Here is a 20,971-nt window from a genome sequence, read left to right on the forward strand (position 1 = left end):
AGAACAGTCTCCAAACCTTTTGCAGCTCCTGATAGTCTTCAAGAGAACCCTCTCCATATAACAGACAACCCACTTCAACACCTACTACAAGCTATAGCTTTGCTATGATTGTACGCCTGAGGACTACCCAATACCTCTTTGCGAAAAGGTTGTCTAGATATCTGAGGAATTCCTCAGCATCAGTCTACCAGGCAGTATCGCGTCTTGTGTGGTTGTCATGTGAAAGTGTCTCTCCACTCAATACCTCGATTCCAGCAATAGCAGAATCCTCGAGTAAATACAAGAGGAAAAGACCCCCTATTCAGTTCGTACAGGTAAAGATGATCACTCAACCTTGATCCTTCACCTGCAAACTGAAAGAAAGGGACACCCTCTCATCAATAGACTTTTCCTAACTCATACGGACTTACAACTTGCCTTTCCCCAGTCGAAATTGAGACCTTCCTCTCAGAACATGGTTCAAATCTCTGATCCCTAAAGGGACCACCTTATGTTCCACTTCACCAGGCAACAAATTTTCTCTTGATTTAAGAACACAATGTTCCTACACACTCGTACAGCAACCATACGAGTCAAGGAACTTCATGGTCTCTTTCGACATCGCCCATTATTGAGAAGGGCGAAAGACAATGTTCAGTTTCGTCCCTGAATATGTCGCCAGACACAGTCTCCAGAGGTTACGGATCCTACACAAGTCTCAACTAGGTAACGGACAATCCAGATCATCCGTTACTGTACCCAGGTAAGGTATGAGACTTTACCTAAAGAAAACGACAACAGCCTGCCCGGGTCCCTCCTCTTGTCAGCACTGGGAGAGACTAGAGGAGGATCACCGAAACATCATCTCGATATGACGACTCACAGTATCAGGGGCATAACTATGCCCCTGGTCCTTCTTAGCAGATTACTCTGTGATGCAGGTTATACAAGAAAGGATGTGAATGCCCCATGTGACTTTCACAACCTTTCTCCTGTAAGACATGACCCACAGGAACTCGATACGATCTCTATCAGTCCGGTGGTGGCTGCACAACAGCTGGTTGTATACCTCAAGCTCCTTATTGGACAAGTAGCAGAAGGTTGAGGGCACTGTTACCCGGTTTTAGTCTGCGTGAATGAAAAGATTTGACTAGCTCTTATTCTTTTCTTCATCCTACCCTCTCGTGGGGAAAGCAGCATCCTGGGTTCTCTGCATAAGCTGACCAAACCATTGCAGGTAAACCATGCTCCCTTGTGTCCCTAGTATGAAGCTAATAGTGTTGCGTCCCCATACCCTGGCGAGGTGGTATTGGGAAGTCTTGGTTATGTCAGGTTTTTCCTACATAGACTCGGAATAACTTTACCTAGACAGTCACACTTCTGCACATCTCAACACAGCTTGCGTAGGCCGCGGACCTTGCATAGCAAGGTTTAGCGAGGGCAGGGTCTCCTTATTTTTGAGTACTAAAATACTCAGATAAGGAGTCCTCGGGCAAAGCCAAAAGCCAGATTGGCAGGGACACCCTTCCTAATGGGTGAGTCACCTCTAATAAATAGCGTGGTTTGTATTCCAGTTACGGAACAAATGACAAATTCGTAGATGATTTGTATTTTTCCTAACTACAGTATACAAACTTTAGCTATTTATACAAACTTGCCCGCTATCCCTATTCCCCTTGAAGTCCTACCTCCAAGCAAAGTGACTAAATCACAGTATAACACCTAATAAATAGCTAAGGTTTGTATAATTAGGAAAAATACAAATTATCTTCGAATTTGTCATTTTCCGGAAGTGAATGCAGGCTGTTGATTGTTAAAGTATAATAGAATTAAGACGCTCAATCGTTGGAGGATGGACTATACATCGGATTATTTTTTCAAACTAACTTTAGATCTACACTCTCTCTGTACTCTTGCATGGGTCATGGTTGTTTGCAATCATCCCATGTGGTGAATGTAGGTTGTGGTCTCATTTCAATGCCAGGCATATGCTTGGAGGGGGAGGAAAAGAGCATCGCTTCTTCCTTCTATGTATCAGGTCCATCTGCTTATGTCGCTCTTATGCTTACTCCTCTGGCTCATTCTCTGATGAGTGTGCGGCGGGTTTTCAGACTCTGGCATGTGGGGTTTCTCTGGTGTTCGCTGCATCCCATTGGAGATTTCAAGCTCTTCTTCTTTTGTGCTACCGCTAACAACAAATGTTAGGAGGTTTTGGCCTCCTTAAGTCATTGAGGTAGGTTCCCTAATGCCAGTGTCTCCTTGGTCATGCCATTGGTGAAGTGCATGGCTGTGTGTCCCCAGTGTCAGTGTACTGATGGTGTCTGCTGTGATTCCCCCTCCCTGTGAGCCCCAGGGCCAAATGACATGTTCCCTGCTGCCCAGGGGTTTCCCCCATGCATCTTTCTTGACCCGTTCACCCCTGGCCCCCTTTCCCTTGTGCTTCACCCCAATCTTTGTGCCTGGGAGTCCTTGGGCTTCCTCTCCCCTCCCCTCTAAGTGTGACTTCACTCCCTGTGACAGCATTACCCGGTGTTATGGTTCCTGTTGGAGCAACCCCTGGGTTTGTTTTTCAGACTTTGAATCCTCTGCTTGCTTAGCCTAAGGGGAGTGTTGGATAGGGGAAGAAAAGTACAAGGTCATCTTCCTCCTCCAAGTCCTCTTCGGCTTCCTCCTCTGTCACTTCTAAGATGAAGAAGTAGAGGAAGAGGTTGTGGAGTGCTTGTCTGCCATAGTCGTGGGAAAAGGCTCCTTCCGACATTACTTATCTTAGGAGGGGTGGGTGACCCCTGAGTGGCTCCAGACCCCATTGGGAGACCCATGTCCCTGTGTTTCTGCCCCCCCCCCACCCGGGTCGGTGATAGGGATTGGAGCTGTGAACCGGGTCACAACCTGGAGAACCTGCCCCATTGGAGCCAGGCTCAGATCCCTGACTGTCCCAGTAGCCAAGCAAGACTGGTGTTACGGCTCTCCGGGGCCAATCACAGGGAGGCTCGGGTCTGGCTCTTCCTTGATAGCCAAGTGGAATAGGTCTTGCGGTCTCGCGGGGCTGGAGCAGTGTTCCTGTGCCGTGGCTTCAAGCCTCTGGGTTGGTGGGGAAGGTGCAGGGCTTGTGTTCCAAGTTACCTCGGTAACCAAGCAGGACTGATGTCAGGGCCCTTTGTTTCTCCCCCTACTCCCCTGCTGTTGCATGGGCTGGAGCTGTGACCCAGTGTCATGGCCTCGAGCCTCGACCCCCTTGACCGGAGCTCGGATTCCCCGCTTCCCTGGGGGCCTTGACTATGGCCCAGTGTCATGGCTCCACGCTTCACCTCCCCTGGGGCTGAGGTTCGAGTCTTCAGTTGCTTCAGTAGTCAAATGGGATAGACTGCTCATGCACGGGACCAAAGCGTGACCCCGGGTCTTGGTCCTGGGGCCAAGGCCCGGATTGTCTAGTATAGACCTTGTGTTTGGGGGAGCCAGTGTACCGGGCGTATCACAGTTCCACCCCTCCCCCCTCAGGGGGGCTTTAGTCCCCCAAACAACCTTGGTTTTTGACTGGGACAGGTTGTTTGGTCTCCAGTAGCTGGGTGGTCGGTTTGTTAATCATGGGAATTATTGATGTAAAAAGGCCAAATTTAAGAACTAATTTTTTTTTTTTTTTTTTTTTGCTGATACAATACTGTGGAACCTCATAGGTTGAACGCTACATTAAACAGATAGTGTAGGTCTTACAACGTTATTTAAACATTTTAGTTTTTATCAATGAACAAATTTTGAAGCTACTGAAACAAATTGATTTTGACTTCTGAGTTCACTGTACAGTATTATCAAAAAGAGTGAACGGGTATCAATGTTGATTAGTACCACATCTATGATGGTTGTGCTTTGGAAATCGGGGTTATAAAACATGGATGGCTATTTCAAGGAATATAGTAAAAAATGAAAATACTATAGAACTCTTGAGGCCATACAAAATAGTATCAAATCGGAGATATTAACTCAAACCCTAGACTGCACAAGAGCTTGATCATAAATGCCATCACTTTGATGAGTGTACTGATGAATAGATAAATATTTGGTAAAGGTAGTAATACTATGTGCAATAGTGCACTTGGTGTGGTTCTCTATAAGCAATCCTGAAAGAACTTAACCCTTTTACCCCCAAAGGACATACTGGTACGTTTCACAAAAGCCATCCCTTTACCCCCATGGACGTACCGGTACGTCCTTGAAAAAAAATGCTATAAAAATTTTTTTTTTCATATTTTTGATAATTTTTTGAGAAAATTCAGGCATTTTCCAAGAGAATGAGACCAACTTGACCTCTCTATGACAAAAATTAGGGCTGTTAGAGCAATTTAAAAAAAATATACTGCAAAATGTGCTGGGAAAAAAATAACCCCTTGGGGGTTAAGGTTGGAAATTTCCAAATAGCCTGGGGGTAAAAGGGTTAAAGTCTATCTTTTTACTTCCATGCGAGTTTCTGTTATTTTTTTCCACTTTTTAATAATTCCAATGATTTGTCTCACCTAGTTGTCTAATATTGTTTTTAGCATCACCAAGATAAATATTAAGTTACAATAAGACTAGGTAATGACAACAAGACCTAAGGCTTGGAAGAGGATTATTTGCTCCCTTTTCATCATCTCCTCATCAAGATAAGAATGATTCCAGAGCCTATGATTAATTATTTTAAAGATCAATCTTCAATGGTTCCATAGTGTTCATTATACTTCTGTAGGAACCCATGCAATAAAGAAAGCAAGTTGCTTTGGACCACTATAGTCATTGCAGTAATTGGAGATCAAGTACTCAAACTTACATGGTATAACAAGAGCTGCTTCTCATGGACCCGGATATGAAAAAGTGTATAGTAGTTTTCTAAGATCTTGTTAAATAAAAGAAAATTGATCAGCAAACAAAAAAATTTAACTAATACTGAAAAATAAATTGTAACGAAACCAGTTTAGATTAGGATCAGAATTTAAGTTTCTCTGGTGTTTAAGACCCAACAATGAAATATAGAGCAGAATTTTCTACTTAAAGCATTTCCTTAATGTCTGGGGAACTAGACTGATATTGTCTAAAAAAGCATGGTACAAATTGCTAGTGGCATGTTTATTGAAATAAACAGAAGGCAGTGTGATTTATTTATTATCATAACCCATTGATACATATGTAAAAAGTGTACAGTATATGATTTAGCTAAATTTGAATAACACATCAAAGAATAACAGTCTAAGAATATAATAAAACAATTCTCTACAAAGTCTCTTCAGATGAAACGGGTAATATCAGATTAAAATCCCCTTACTTCTCTAACAAAATAATTCTTTAACAAAAAAAAAAAAAACTTTTACTGTCTTTAAAAAAGGATAAACAAGTAAACAGTAATAATGTGATAAGACTAAATCTTAATTGCTAACTACTATCCAAGTATTGAGATTGTCAAAATGACCGTACTGTATAAGTTATATAAACAGTGTGTGTCAACTAACAGACAAACAGAATAAAATAAGTGAAAGAAACTTTCTACTTTGCTGATAAAGTAAAAATCTTGCTTACCTTTTAATACTAGCTTTAAGACCTGAAATGGAGGATGCATGTCCTGGCAAAGAATACATACAGTATATAAGGATTGCTTGGAAGATAGCGTAATATGTCAATCTTGAATAAACAATCATGTTAATACATTCATAAGATATCTCCGTAAAATCAAAGTAAGAAAGGGACTGAATACCAACCAAATAATCCAACTAAAAAGGAAGTTGGTGTACACCTATAAAAACGAAGCGACATAAATTCTTTTCTTAAGATGAATGGCTTATGGCAGCATGAGTAAGGTGAAGCCTGTTCACACCTAATTTTATCAAGATACTGTATGGTTACACCAGCTCATCTTGCCATAGGGGACAAATGGCAATCATACTGATTACAAAAAAATCTTGTTTTTAAAGTGATATTCAAAGCCCATCCTTCTTGGATGTAATATCAGATGAATCTATAGTATCTACGGGAATTGTTTTATTTAATTTTTTTTTCTTCTGTTTTTGATGTAATAATTACCTTATTTTTATTGAAAGTAAGAGCTTTACTTAAAAGATTTTATTAGATATCAAGTGGCTGACACTTGAAATCAAACAGGTTTAGATACAGTTCAAGGATTTGGATGGAGAATAATATAGATACTTGATTTCAGTAAAACAAAAAAAGATTGTCAGAACTATTCTTTTTTTTTCTTTTTTTTTATAAAACAAGGTGCCAACCATGACTTATTTATATTTATGTATATCCATGTAAAAAAGTAAACAAGGATGAAAATGAGGAAGACATATGAATTAAGTATTGCATGTAGAAATTAATAATTCATTCAGTTCACTGAGTTATAAACCAGACTAAATGATTGATCATAGATTACTGTTCATAGAATGCTTTACTATTCTTTACCTTTATACTACTCACCTGCTTAAGGGTTTAGCTGATAGATCCTGCCTGTGGAGAGAAACTCTTATTCCATGACTGACAACCTTGAGGAATCTCTGAGTGGTGGGATCATGGAATCTTACTCAGAAATGTGCTCCTGTTGCAGAGTTTGTCATGCCTATAGTGCAAGACTTCACAAACTAAAAACCATCTTCTTGTTTCATTGAAGTTTTTATAGTTTATATATGAAATGACAATTTTCAATATTAAACTTAGCCGGTGATCATATAGCTGTCAGCTCTGCTGCCCGACAGAAAAACCTAAGGACAAAATACGCCAGCGATCGCTATACAGGTGGGGGTGTACATCAACTGCGCCATCTGTCGAGCAGGTACTCAAGTACTCCATGTCAACACAGAACCAATTTTCTCTCTGTCGTGCCACTGGCAAGACCTACTAAATACGCTGTTACTAACTGGATTTGTTTTCACAACTATTTGGTGAAGTACACTATTCCAGTTTTGAGCTTTCGCTATGCAGGGGTTTTATCTTCATCTCAAAACTTGAACTCGTTTTGGATAGATTTAATTATGGTGTCAAAGAGAGTATGGACTCTCTTTCACTTTTAAATGGCCGACCCTTCCCTTAGACGGAAGTGTGTTTAGGTTTTTAGTAATTTTGCTTAACACGTTATAGATCTATATATTTTATATCTCTCCGCCTTTATTAGGCCTCTTCGATTAACTTTCCATTTATTTTAAACATATAAAAATAAATTTTTATGTTTTGTTTATATGCGACCTTTCCTGATAGTAGGCGGTCCTAACTTGGAACCGAAGTTAATCAACGTTGAGCCCGTTATATCGTATTTAGCCTTTAAAGAATTTAAAACTTTTTAAATTTAATGTTTTATGAAAGAATTTCTTTGATAGTCTCGTACTGTTCAAAGATGAACTAACGTTTAGTTTTTTAGACTACGCAGTTGTTGACGTTCAGGACGTTCAACATGCGCTCTATCGTTACGATAGAGAGAGAGTGTATCACGGTTTCACTTTGCAGTAAGAGTAAACCGATTCTGACGTTTCGTTCATTCTTTCTTAGCTTAAATGGTTTAAATTCTAAATTAAAGGAACTTTTTATTTGGAAAACCTTTCAGTTTTTTCCTTTAGCCAAATAACATGTTTTGACGATATATAATTGGGCTCTTCTCTCAGGTGTGAAATCAAGAAAGAGAGAGAGAGATAGAGACGGAGGGAGAGAGAGGAGAAAAAACGTTCCGTTCTAGCGGGTAACGTTGTTCTCGTGTTACTCTCCTCCCTAGTCGCTGTACGGGGAAGAAGGTAAAACGTTTCTAGGGTTTTATTCTTGTCCCCAGGCTATGTGCGGTGAGAGATTGTAAACGTAGTTTATTTGAACTAGTGTTTAGTCTCTTTCCCAGCCACTGAATTCTTTATCTTTATATATGTTTTCTGTTGCATTATACGACTGTTTTCGCAATTACTACCTTTTAATGAAGGGTAGGATTGCGTGTTTCAGGTAGAAATCAGTAATGTTTCGATTTCAGTGAAATAAGTGCAAAACAGAAAATCGAAGTGATAAAGTGATATGCGCAAAGTGTTACAGTGTTGCGTCCGAGGGTTCGTCTGTTCGTGCCTGTCGTTCACCTAGTCCGGGACCTCTTGCAAGCTCCCAAGCCAGGGGAGAAGTAATGTCGAACGACTTATGGGTTCGTCAGGCCTTGATCAACGAACAGACGTTTTCCCTCCGTGGTTTCGGGCGTATCTACCCAAGATCGCCCCACCCACACAAAGACGAGAGAGCCCATTTACTCCTCGTCTGCGGAAGAGGTTTCTCGTAAGAAACCTTGGACCAAGGTCTCGCAGCTTATTAAGCGCAAGTCGGTCCCTTCCGCGCAAGTCCAACGGCCCAGGTGTAGCCACTGGGTCAGTTCGGACTCACTGCAGTCTTCCGATGACTGCACACCTTCTAAGAGAGGCAAAGCGGTACCGCAACAGGCAGTAACACCGTCTGTTGCCGCACCTGCTGCTGTAGACCCTAAGTGGTCTTGGCTACAGTCTATGCAGACACAGTTAGCATCTTTTATGCAGGAGTATCGTGCGGAGAAGGTTGACGCTGCACCCGTTAGCCTACAACCAACCACGGTTGTGCGTACAGTAGACGCTGACGCTACCTGCTCCCGCACTCCGCCTGTGAGAGTTCCACCACCCATGCGCAGTGTACCCTGCCAGCCGCACGTTGACGTTCACAGACACACGCTACCTTCCGTTGACGTTCGCGAGTTACCACAACAACAGGAGGGTGGAGTTAAGTTGCTTTGTTTTGACGCTGTGCTTCAACCTCCGCAACCCACTGTGGTTACCGCTACTCGCCCGCAGCAGACTAGTCAGTCAGGAGTAGAGGCTTCCCCACACAGCTATGGTTGTTGCCAGCTCACAGACTGTCAAGCAGTTACATAACATTGCCTTCTGGTCTGCTACTAATGCACCAGTGCTGTTTGTCCTCACGCACCTGTTGTGGTTGACAGTTCAGTTTTTGACAGTTCACAGACTGTCAAGCAGTTACATAACGTTGCCTTCTGGTCTGCTGCTAATGCACCAGTGAGACCCTCACTGAGATAACCTAGCTTTTCTTGGACAAGGTTCCTGTAGATGAGAAAGTGCTGTTCTCCCTCCTACTGATATTCCTTTGAGGACTCTGTCATTTGGAGAGGAGCCTTAAGCTGCTTAGCCTCCTATGGACTTTAATTAAATCATGATGATTTTTTAAGGATCTTCGTCCGGATCTTGTAACTGCTGCTCCTCGTTCGCCTAACGTCAGAACTTACACTAGGCCTAGCTACTTCGAAGCCGTTGTTGTTAAGCTAGTGCTCTCTCGCTCTCCTAGAGAGCGTTACGTTGGCTAGGCGACTGGTTTTTGCACCAGGAGGAGTTTTAGGGATACAGCCTTTGATTTCCCTTCTTTTAAACTGGCTTATAGAGCGAGAGTCTGATAGGACACGAGAGAAGTTCTCGGCTTGGGAGTTCATGCCTCTGCCCAGGTATACTTCTCAATTCTGGTAGACTCGCCCTGGCGCCTAACCAGGAGACGCTCCAAGTTGTTTACAGGTCAACTTCTCAACTTTTGTCGAGCCTCTGAATTTTTGCTGTACTATTATGTCACACATAACAAGGCTTCCAGGGATGGTAAATGGTTCCGCCTCAGTCGCTAACCCCGTCTGTTGCCACACCTGCTCCCGTAGACCCTAAATGGGCTTTGCTGCAAGACATGCAGTCCAAGCTTGTGTCCTTGATAGAGGACTTAAATACGGAGAAGAACCTTCTGGCCAACAACCTTCCAACCGGTTGGTTGTGCGCCCTGTTGACGCTGAGGTATCCTACTCGCGTCTGCCAGTTGAGGTGGTTCCTCCACCGATGCGACCCAGTGTGGGTTGCCAGTCGCACGTTGACGTTAAGCGACGCTCGGAGGTGGTTGTTGACGTTCAGTGTGTCACTAGGAAGACGTTCAACAACCAGCAGAGGTGACTTGTTGTGACGCAGTGCGTCAACCTCAGCAACCCGGTAGGGTGTTGACTGCACAACCCAGGCAGTCTAGACAGTTCCTCGCGCACCCATGGTTGTTGACAGTTCACAGACTGTTCAGCAGAACCATGATATTGCGTCCGGCTCCGTCACGCATCCACCAGTGCGACCGGATTCAGCGAGTCAGACGTTGCCCACTCCGTTGCCGTTTCCTCATCAGTTTCGGATGAGGAACCCTCTGATGAGGACGTTGCTGAACAAGACGATCAACCCCCAGCCCTGCTATCCATCCAGAAGATGCTGAAGAAGGAACGCTGCCCAGTCAGGCTGTGGATGAGTCTGGTAGGGACACTGTCATCCGTGGATCAATTTGTGTCACTAGGAAGACTACACCTCCGTCCTCTTCTATACCATCTAGCTTTTCACTGGAAAAAGGACAAGACGCTAGAAGCGGTCTCGATCCCGGTTTCCGGAAAGATAAAGTCTGGTCTGACTTGGTGAAAGGACTATATCAACCTTAGAGAGGGTCTTCCCCTGACTGTTCAGACTCCCAACCACGTTCTCTTCTCGAACGCATCGGACGTAGGCTGGGGTGCGACATTAGACGGTAGGGAATGCTCGGGATTATGGAACTCGAGTCAAAGGACAATGCATTTCAACTGCAAGAAGCTACTGGCAGTACGTCTGACCTGGAAAAGCTTCAGGTCTCTCCTTCAAGGCAAAGTGGTTGAGGTGAACTCGGACAACACCACGGCTTTGGCGTACATCTCCAAGCAAGGAGGGAACTACTCTCTGACATGGTACGAGATCGCAAGGGACCTCCTCACCTGGTCAAAAGGTCTAGACATTTCACTAGTAACGAGGTTCATCCCAGGCAACTTGATTGTCATGGCAGATTGTCTCAGTCGGAAGGGACAAATAATTCCAACAGAATGGACCCTCCACAAGGATGTATGCAAGAGACTTTGGGCCACCTGGGGCCAGCCAACCATAGATCTCTTCGCAACCTCGATGACCAAGAGGCTCCCAATATTTTGCTCACCAATCCCGGACCCAGCAGCAGTTCATATAGATGCCTTTCTACTAGATTGGTCACATCTAGATCTATATGCATTCCCTCCGTTCAAGATTGTCAACAAGGTACTGCAGAAGTTCGCCTCTCACGAAGGGACAAGGTTGACGCTAGTTGCTTCCCTCTGGCCCGCGAGAGAATGGCTCACCGAGGTACTTCGATGGCTAGTAGACGTTCCCAGAACACTTCCCCTAAGGGTGGACCTTCTACGTCGGCCACGCATAAAGAAGGTACACCAAGGCCTCCACGCTCTTCGTCTGACTGCCTTCAGACTATCGAAAGACTCTCGAGAGCTAGAGGCTTTTCGAAGGAGGCAACCAGAGCGATTGCTAGAGCAAGGAGAACATCCACCCTTAGAGTCTACCAATCGAAGTGGGAAATCTTCCGAAACTGGTGCAAGTCAGTATCCGTATCCTCGACCAGTACCTCTGTAACTCAAATAGCTGACTTTCTCTTATATCTGAGGAAAGAACGATCTCTTTCAGCTCCCACTATCAAGGGTTACAGAAGCATGTTGGCATCAGTCTTCCGTCACAGAGGCTTAGATCTTTCCAACAATAAAGATCTACAGGACCTCCTTAAGTCTTTTGAGACCACGAAGGAGCGTCGTTTGGTTACACCTGGTTGGAATTTAGACGTGGTACTAAGATTCCTTATGTCAGACAGGTTCGAACCGCTACAATCAGCCTCCCTGAAAGATCTCACCTTTAAGACTCTTTTCCTGATATGCTTAGCCACAGCTAAAAGAGTCAGTGAGATTCATGCCTTCAGCAAGAACATCGGATTCTCATCCGAAACGGCTACATGTTCTACAACTTGGTTTTCTAGCCAAACACGAGCTGCCTTCTCGGCCTTGACCAATATCGTTCGATATTCCAAACTTATCGTATGGTTGGAAATGAACTAGAAAGAGTCTTATGTCCTATAAGAGCTCTTAAGTTCTATTTAAAAACCTTTACGAGGCCCGTCTGAAGCTTTATGGTGTTCAGTTAAGAATCCATCTTTGCCTATGTCAAAGAATGCTTTATCCTATTTTATCAGACTGTTAATACGAGAAGCTCATTCCCATCTGAATGAGGAAGACCAAGCTTTGCTGAAGGTAAGGACACACGAAGTTAGAGCTGTCGCATCTTCAGTGGCCTTTAAACAAAATAGATCTCTGCAAAGTATATTCGACGCAACCTATTGGAAAAGCAAATCAGTGTTCGCGTCTTTTTTATCTTAAGAATGTCCAGTCTCTTTACGAGAACTGCTACACTCTGGGACCATTCGTAGCAACGAGTGCAGTAGTGGGTGAGGGCTCAACCACTACAATTCCCTAATTCCATAACCTTTTTTAATCTTTCTCTTGAAATGTTTTATTATTGTTTTTGGGTTGTCCGGAAGGCTAAGAAGCCTTTCGCATCCTACTTGATTTGGCGGGTGGTCAAAGTCATTTCTTGAGAAGCGCCTAGATTAGAGGTTTTGATGAGGTCCTTTAGTATGGGTTGCAACCCTTGATACTTCAGCTCCTAGGAGTCGCTCAGCATCCTATGAGGATCGCGAGGCTCAGTAAGGAAGACGTACTTAAAAAGGCAGAGTAATTGTTCAAGTCGACTTCCTTACCAGGTACTTATTTATTTTATGTTTGTTATTTTGAATAACTGCTAAAATGAAATACAAAATACTTAGCTCATAATAATGTCAACATGTAATGCTGGTCTCTACCCACCCCCCTGGGTGTGAATCAGCTATATGATCACCGGCTAAGTTTAATATTGAAAAATGTTATTTTCATTGGTAAAATAAATTTTTGAATATACTTACCCGGTGATCATAGATTAAAGGACCCTCCCTTCCTCCCCAATAGAGACCCAGTGGGCCGAGGAGAAAATTGGTTCTGTGTTGACATGGAGTACTTGAGTACCTGCTCGACAGATGGCGCAGTTGATGTACACCCCCACCTGTATAGCGATCGCTGGCGTATTTTGTCCTTAGGTTTTTCTGTCGGGCAGCAGAGCTGACAGCTATATGATCACCGGGTAAGTATATTCAAAAATTTATTTTACTAATGAAAATAACATATTTGAAAGTAGTTTGTATTCTTCCCAACGATACAAAGCCGGAGCTATTTATTAAGGATTATCTTTCGGCGAAGTTGGAAGAGTAGCCATTAAGACTTTTAAGCAAGGTGGCAATTACCCAACCCGCTAGTTAGGGGTAGTGGGGGTTGCCAGCTACCCCATTCACTCACACACCAGTGCATCCTAGCTACTTTATATTGCAGCTAGGACTTAATAGGAGGACAGGTGATGGCAGGACAATTTGTATAAATAGCTCCAGGTTTTATCGTTAGGAAAAATACAGTACAAATTACTTTCAAATTTGTCATTTATTACGACACTACTACAAACCGTACACTATTTAATAATGATGACTCGCCCATTAGGAGGGTGGAAGTCCGACCATTGCCTTGGCCATTGACCCGGGGTTTATTCCCCACACGGGCTTGGCCTGTAACTGAAATAAACCCGGACACCTTGCTAAAATCTCGTGCAACAAATTGATACCAGCCTGAGCAACCTGTGTGTATATGAAAACTAGCAATGTGACTGCATAGGTAAGATATTCCTTGATAAATCAAACATATATGTTTCCCAATGTCCACCTTGCGGGGTGTTTCGGGGATGTAGGCAAGTATTAAATCTCTACTAGGTTTCACAAGGAAATTGGTTATTACTTGCAGATAGGTGAGGCCAGCATGCAGAGGACCCATGGTGCTGTACTCCAATAGAGGGGAAATATGAAGGAAAGAAAAACCCAGGCATTCTTAAATAGTAAAAGGCTAAGGTGTCCAGCTAACAAATGTATATTGTGTTGTTAGTACAGTGTTTTGGGGAGGTTTTCACATGGATTTGTTGTAATTTTGTTTACTTTTTCATCCCCAGCCTTTGAATACATCTCCACCCAAAGAAGATATTATATTGATGGCAGAGTTCTCAGAAATAGAAGGTCCAATGCCTTTGGTGACAATCCCAAGCATCCCTTCAGCCCATGTGGACCTGAATGATTTTGTAGTTAAGGTTATGTCTACAGATTATCTGAATACAAGGTATGATGCTTTAGTACTCATTTCATGTTTTCAGTTTTATTTATTTTCATATTTGTTAATATCATGTGCTGTACTTTGCTTAGATTCATTTTATTTGTTTCATATTTTTTACTGTAATAATCAAAATATTTTTATCTAATATCTGTTTTGAGTTAAATTGAATAGTTTAATGGAAAAAATAGTGATGCACTCCTTATGTTGTGCTTAATCAGGGATAGAAATTACAACTTTAGTTGCTTTACACTACTGTATTACATTTGATTCTTGCATGTAACACACTGAATCACCTTACAGGTATTGTGACATTCACATATGTTGCTAACTCTATTATTCATCTTTGGTGGAATGTTTATTTTTTATTACCTCCACTACTCAGTTAATCATATATTTTGTTGCTCTCCCTCCTCTTATTTCTATTGATATTTTTTCCTTTCTTTGTACTTTTAACTTTGTCTGCATTTCAAGGTATCTTACTTTATAAAAGGTTGAGGGGGAGGGAAAGAGGACCAAGGTATAGTAAAAGGAGATTGAAAGAGACAATTAGGTTGTGAAAGTTAATTAAGTTTTTAAGGAAATTATGAAAATGGGTAAAGGTAATTTGACAAACTGAATGAAGACGTGGAGAAACATGATTATTACAAATTTTGCGGAAATACCTTAGTATTCATGTTACTTTAACTTGATTTTTTAATGCATTAATACAAATCTAGGTAGTGTTTAGATCTGATTACAGTTTATTTTAAAGTAAAAAAGTCTCCTAGTCAAAATACAAAGCTGTATTTCATTTCATCTTACTGACCATAGGGTTACAATGCTTACACTGAAGACTCTTTGCAGTGTCCCTTTGGCCTAAGCTGCATTTCTCCTATGTTGTATATTTTGTCCGTACATGTTGATCTGTTCTTACCTAGTTGTCCAACTTCTATAACTTTACAATACTTGAGTTTCACAAAATCTAGGCTCAAACCTGGAAATATGACTTAGTGGTCTTGATAAACTACCCAACCCTATTACACTGTTGTAGTAATTAGATATATAAGAATAGCACTTGAGTAATATGACCTTATTTCCATTGAAGAGTTTTGTACTTGAATGCAATATTTATAAAGGATTTTTTGTTTTGTTAATAGAAACTTGCATGGACCTTAATTTTAATTCAACTTGAGACTTGATATCTAAAAACCTATCAGTTGTTTGAGTTGCTAACTAATGTAATTGATTTACAGTGGTGAGTTTCGTGTGTGTGCGGATACACAGATGGTACAGCAAGACATTGAACCTGGTATTCATGTGTATGTGCATTATTTTACTCTGTATGATGTGCGGGCTAGAGGCTTTGTACGTCCAATGTGCCTCTCATATATCACTGCAGACTCCAGGAAACTTCTTAAATATTTTTCACAATTAAGACAACAGTTTACAACAGTAAGTAGCTATGAATGTTAAAGTCTATGATTTATAGTGTAATGTAATATATTTTTAAAATTTTGAAGGTACTCATTTCACTCTATGCTAATGATCTGTATGTGAATTGAATATCTTTTATTGTGAAGACAAAATATTTCCTCAGTCATTGACTAGCTTTCCATGTTATGGAATATTATTGTATTACCTATTCAATTGTTTGAAATTATTTGTTGAAATATAATACAATAATATCTGGGTCTACAAGTTTTAATTCGTGCTAGGAGCAAGCCTACAACCTAAATTGCTTATATTCTAAAACAATTTTTCTCATAAGAGATAGTGCTAAAGGAAATTCACTTGATGCATTCCATATGTTCATAAATACACATACTGTATACACTTATTTTAAAGGTATTGTAAAGGTAATTATTGAACAATTTATAACCCCTAACATCAGAAACTAATAAAAATTTAGATTCACAGTGAAAAATAGAAATAATTGAAAAATTAACTCGCACCTTACCTTTGAGAAGAGTCATGGCTGGCGTAAAGAAGATGAGAGAGGAGTGGGTTGGGTCACTACTTGGAAGGAGGATCTCCCTCCATGAACAGTTCTGGTTTACCGGAATTCTCTCTCTTGAATGATGTTGAATATCACTAAGTAAATCTGTTGATTTACGCTTTATGGGCACTGGGTCGTTTGGTTTCTTTACACTTTCATTCAATTTTAACAAGGAATCTATTTAAAGATGGCTGGTTTTGCCTTTTTTTTTTAAATTACATGAAAATTTTTAAAAAATCACTTTAACATGCTGTAAACACTGCGTGTGGCTTATGGGCACTGCGTGACTGATTTCATGTTAGCTTTGTTAGAACTTGTCCACAAAAATGTCCATTCGGCTCAATATTTTTACTCGCAGATGGATGTAATACTCGTACAGTAATCCTATTCAAATTTGTTTGCTCATTTTCAAAGTTTTTTTGTAACCTACTTTGGAATTTTGTACTTCTAATAAGAAACGAAATTAAATGAGTTATCAAATCATTCTACAGCTATCATTCCATATAATTTATGAATTAAACGAAATTGTATTTTACATGTATTTAATTTAGAGATTTGTCAGAGAAATGCATCATGTCCGGAAAGAAGGTATACCTAGCAAAGACCAATTAAAGAAATCATAAAGTTGACGGCTTATTACTTTTTATCTTTCATTCTGTTTTGATTATGATTTGTGTTCAGTTGTCCCTTATCCACTGGTATTGCTTTCAAGCCCTTCTGCCGGTATAGTATATTCATTCACGTATATCTACTAGGTTACCATAAATTAATTTTGATTGTGATTTTATGAATACTTCTTTATTCTTTATATAATTTCTTTCATTTCAGGCAACGGAATATCTTAAACTCAGCAATCTAGAGTGGTTTACAATGGAAATGCAAGGCCTTATAAGAAATTTAGAGTATACTAAAGACAGGTACATCCATCAACAACGAAATGTTCACCTAAGTTCTCCGAAAGTAGGTGATGTTTTCAACTTTTTAAGATTAAATTGAAAATACTGTATATAATAGTTTAGAGTGTCATTATATGTCTTGAAATAGAATTAGATGCTTTGTGGAGTACATCAAGTGCCCTTAAGAGCAAGGATAGAACTTTACAAGATTTTTAAATTAAATGATAGGATAGAAATAGGCTTATATGCGATACCCTGCGATGGTAGCTGAGAATATTATATTTTAAAGGTTTAAAGGCCACTCATGAATGGCAGAGGCAAGAATAGTGACATTGCCCTACCAAGCAGGACAATGCCTTAGAGACTGACCATATATACAATGGATCAGTGCTCAAGCCCCCTCTCCACCCAAGGTAGGACCAGGGAGGGCCAGGCAAAGGCTGCTGATGACTCAGTAGGTAAATCTATAGGCTCCTCAAAGCCCCCATCCTTAGCTCACAAGGACGGTGAAGTTGCAGCAACCTAGGGAACTAACAAGTTTGAGCAGGACTTGAACCCAAGTCTGGCAATCACCAGGCAAGGACATTACCAAGAGGTCACCACAACCACAGTGATTCAGTTGTCAGCTGAAGAAGGGGATGAATACAAGAATTGATGGAAAAAGTACAAGAAGGAGGCCAAGGTTTCAGTGGATGGATGGAATGAAGAAAACTTTAGGTGATAGGAGGATAGATGTGAGAGAGCAAAAGAGCATGCTAGAAATAGGAATGAATGGCGAGCAATTGTGACACAGTTCCAATAGGCCCTGCTGCTTCCTCCAGTCACCTTGGAGACTGCTGAGATAGTGGCAATAGGGGATTCTGCATATGAAGCTTCATTTGTGAAGGATAAGGGGAGAGGGTGGGCTGTATCTTGCATGTACGGTATTTTATTACTTCTGTGGGATATATATGTTTCAGCAAGAAAATATTAGAACCATTAGTTATTGTATTTTTCATGCTCATTAGTGTTTATAATTAATGTCTTAGAATAATTAGTGTTGCTGTTAATGCATTGTTTTATAATATGCCCTAATTATTTGACTCCTAAAATCAAAGTTCATTTAGCATAGTTTATCAGCTATGTTGTTACTTGTAGGCCTATGAGTATTACTCATACCTTACTTATCATTCCCTCTTCTTTTGGCCATTACTAAGATCTATTGAAGTGTCATTGTTAACCTACAAGTATGTTAATGAGATGGGTATTACTTTTATGACATTTTCATCGTTCAACAATGCAACAGTCATCTGAATAGCCCCTATAATTTCTCTTCACTTTGCAGAAGTCCGCTGATGTTGTGACCAAAGGGGTCACTTTTGAAGACATAGGATTGGAAGATGGTTTGAAATTTGAAACTTCACATTACCACACAAAAATTAACGTTAGAGACATTGATAGTGACTCAAGTCAAGTTCGAGTTAGCCCAGGGTATTCATGTTTGTCTTCAGGAGACTACGATGCATGTGATGGTGACGATACCTCAAATAGAAGAGCCAGCAATGCGTGAGTCGAGTTTATTTTGGATATTGGTAAAATCTTCAGGATTTTTTTATGGTTTACAGGCTGAAAAGGGAATAGCTGCCCAAAGCAAATATATGTTATCATTTGTGTTATTACTATCATGATTATTAATATCATTATTGTTACGAAGAAAGCAAATCCACATTATTCCTGTGAATATTTACGTAAAGGTAAAAATACAGAAAACTTTCAATAACCTGCTTGATTCTCTCTTTTAATCTGACTAAAAACCATAATACTATTAAGAAAGTTAAACTCAGAAGATCTAGAAATAGTAACAATATCCATGTGAGCAGGTTGTGTCATTTCTGAGAATCAGGCGATACCATTATTTTAAGACAAACCAGTTAACCTCCTAGAATGTCCTAAGTGGTAATTTTGTACTCTGAACGGGAAGAGAAATCACAATCGGGAAGAGAAAAGACAATCGCAATATCAGATGAGGCTAAAGAAAGGTCATCAGTATTAGATATGTTTATTGAAATATTTAATGATTATAAGATTATTCAAATAAATAAAGCTATAAGTATAAGGAAACTTGTTGAAGAAGTTGTTACAGATATTAATAATTTTAAGAAAGGTGGTAAAAATTTTACTCCGATTGATTCACAAATGACTTGAATTATAGACACTTCATGAAAGATTTTAATAAACTCATTTCCCTTAATACTGATAACACTTAATTAGCCACATATGATGTTGCATATGGCAAAAACATGTTTATATGGGTACTGTACTGTACAATATCACCAAAACGTTTTCTCTTTTCCCAATTTAACTTTTTGAGTGGTTTTATAACTATCAGATTAAAAAGAAAAAATTCCAGAAGGTTCTCAAAAGCTGTCTCTGTATTTTTATCTTTTGGAATGCTGTGTCAAAAGAAAATTAAAGACTGTTAGAATGATCTTTATATAAATGGTAGATGGAACTGTATTGCAAAGGATTGTCAGGATCACTGAAAAATGTATACAGTACTGTACTGTATGCACTAGAAACTAATTTACTGAATGTGCTAAGCAAGGAAAATCAAGATCAGGAATAATAAGTTTAAAAAATACTTTTTGTCGAACAATTTAAGATGATAATCGGCTGCTTAAAACTAAATAGAAAAATATTTTTCTTAAAATTATAGACTATTTCTAGCTAATTTCCATGCCAATTAAATTTTTTTACAGTATTATCTATATTTTGCATTGTGACTTAATAATCTTATTAATTTCTGATGTTAGGGTTTATAAATTGTTCAATAATTAGCATGACTAACCTTTGAAAATGAGGGTACTTTATATGTGTATTAATGGACATGGGAAAGGCATCGAGTCAATTTCCTTTATTTCTTGTGGAAAAAATGGTTTTAGGATACGAATATTTTAGTTTGTAAGCTCGCTCCCAGAACGAATTAAAGTGTTAAACGAGGTACCACTGTACTAACAATAATACTACACACAACGTTTAAGGTTTAATGTTATCGCTTATAGTTTGCTCCTTGCACTAATTTTAGCTAGATCTATAGCTATACAACCAACTACTGTATAGGCCTTTATGCAGGAGATGGGGTCAATGTAAAGATAGAAACATCATCTGCATAAACAACCAACTTATTTTTAGGCCTAATCACACATTGCATACTTAGTACAGTATAAGTAATCAGGTGAGTGCACAACCCTAAGAAATAATAGAGATCACACTTCTATAGTCACTAGTGCTCATAAGCAACTAGCATGTACAGTCTACAGCCTACTAGTTGAAAATACAATTATAGTACGAAGAATTGTGTCACTAACTTGTTGGTCTAACCTTGAAAACATGAACCTCAATTGGCACAGATAAAAGGCAGTACTAAAGTCAAGCATAATCATACAAACTTTTTGACCAAATATAGGGATATCTATGACACTTGAAACAGGAAGAACATCATAAATACACTTTCCCTTGTAGAAGCCAAACTGCAAGCTAGAGAACAGGTCAGCATTGGCATTCATGTGTTTTTACAACAGACTTTCTAACGTTTGAATAACATGAGAGTTATAGAAACTGAGTGATAATTGCCCGATCAAAAACTACTACAACAGCCTTTACCTAATGTAGTAACATTACTGATTCTCCAAGTGTATGAAGAACTGATTCTATGTAGTAGATATCCTAAAAAAGAAAAATGCAAAGATACTATTTGGGTCTTAATCTCCATAAGCATCAACGTCAAGTAAATGATTCTAAAATTCACAGAATCAAGAAGCCTAGCTAACCAGGTTAGCTTCTGGAAAGCCCGTTTGACTGAGGTGTATGACAATAGGTTGAAAAATGAAAAACTCACCCGCTTAATTCCTGTTAACCTAAAGCTAAATTAATCCATTAAGCATTTTGTTCCCATGAAATTAAAACATTTTTACTTCTCCTCAACACTTACTGAGGTGTAGGCCTTGGTGTTATTTTTAATTTGTTTACTATAAATACATCTAT

General features: G+C 39.9%; 1 protein-coding gene across 2 annotated transcripts in view; it reads left to right on the top strand.

Annotated features, from left to right (window-relative positions):
* The window catches only part of LOC137618209 (guanine nucleotide exchange protein SMCR8-like), an 88,456-nt gene that overhangs the window by 8,182 nt on the left and 59,303 nt on the right, over window positions 1–20,971 (top strand). For both annotated transcript variants that reach the window (XM_068348323.1, XM_068348324.1), the window contains exons 3-6: window positions 13,920–14,083; window positions 15,310–15,508; window positions 16,881–17,012; window positions 18,273–18,493. In XM_068348323.1, the coding sequence (XP_068204424.1) occupies window positions 13,920–14,083; window positions 15,310–15,508; window positions 16,881–17,012; window positions 18,273–18,493 (716 nt within the window). The remainder of the gene's footprint in view (window positions 1–13,919; window positions 14,084–15,309; window positions 15,509–16,880; window positions 17,013–18,272; window positions 18,494–20,971) is intronic.

This window comes from Palaemon carinicauda, chromosome 24 (assembly GCF_036898095.1).
Source record: "Palaemon carinicauda isolate YSFRI2023 chromosome 24, ASM3689809v2, whole genome shotgun sequence".
Taxonomy (NCBI): Eukaryota; Metazoa; Arthropoda; class Malacostraca; order Decapoda; family Palaemonidae; genus Palaemon; species Palaemon carinicauda.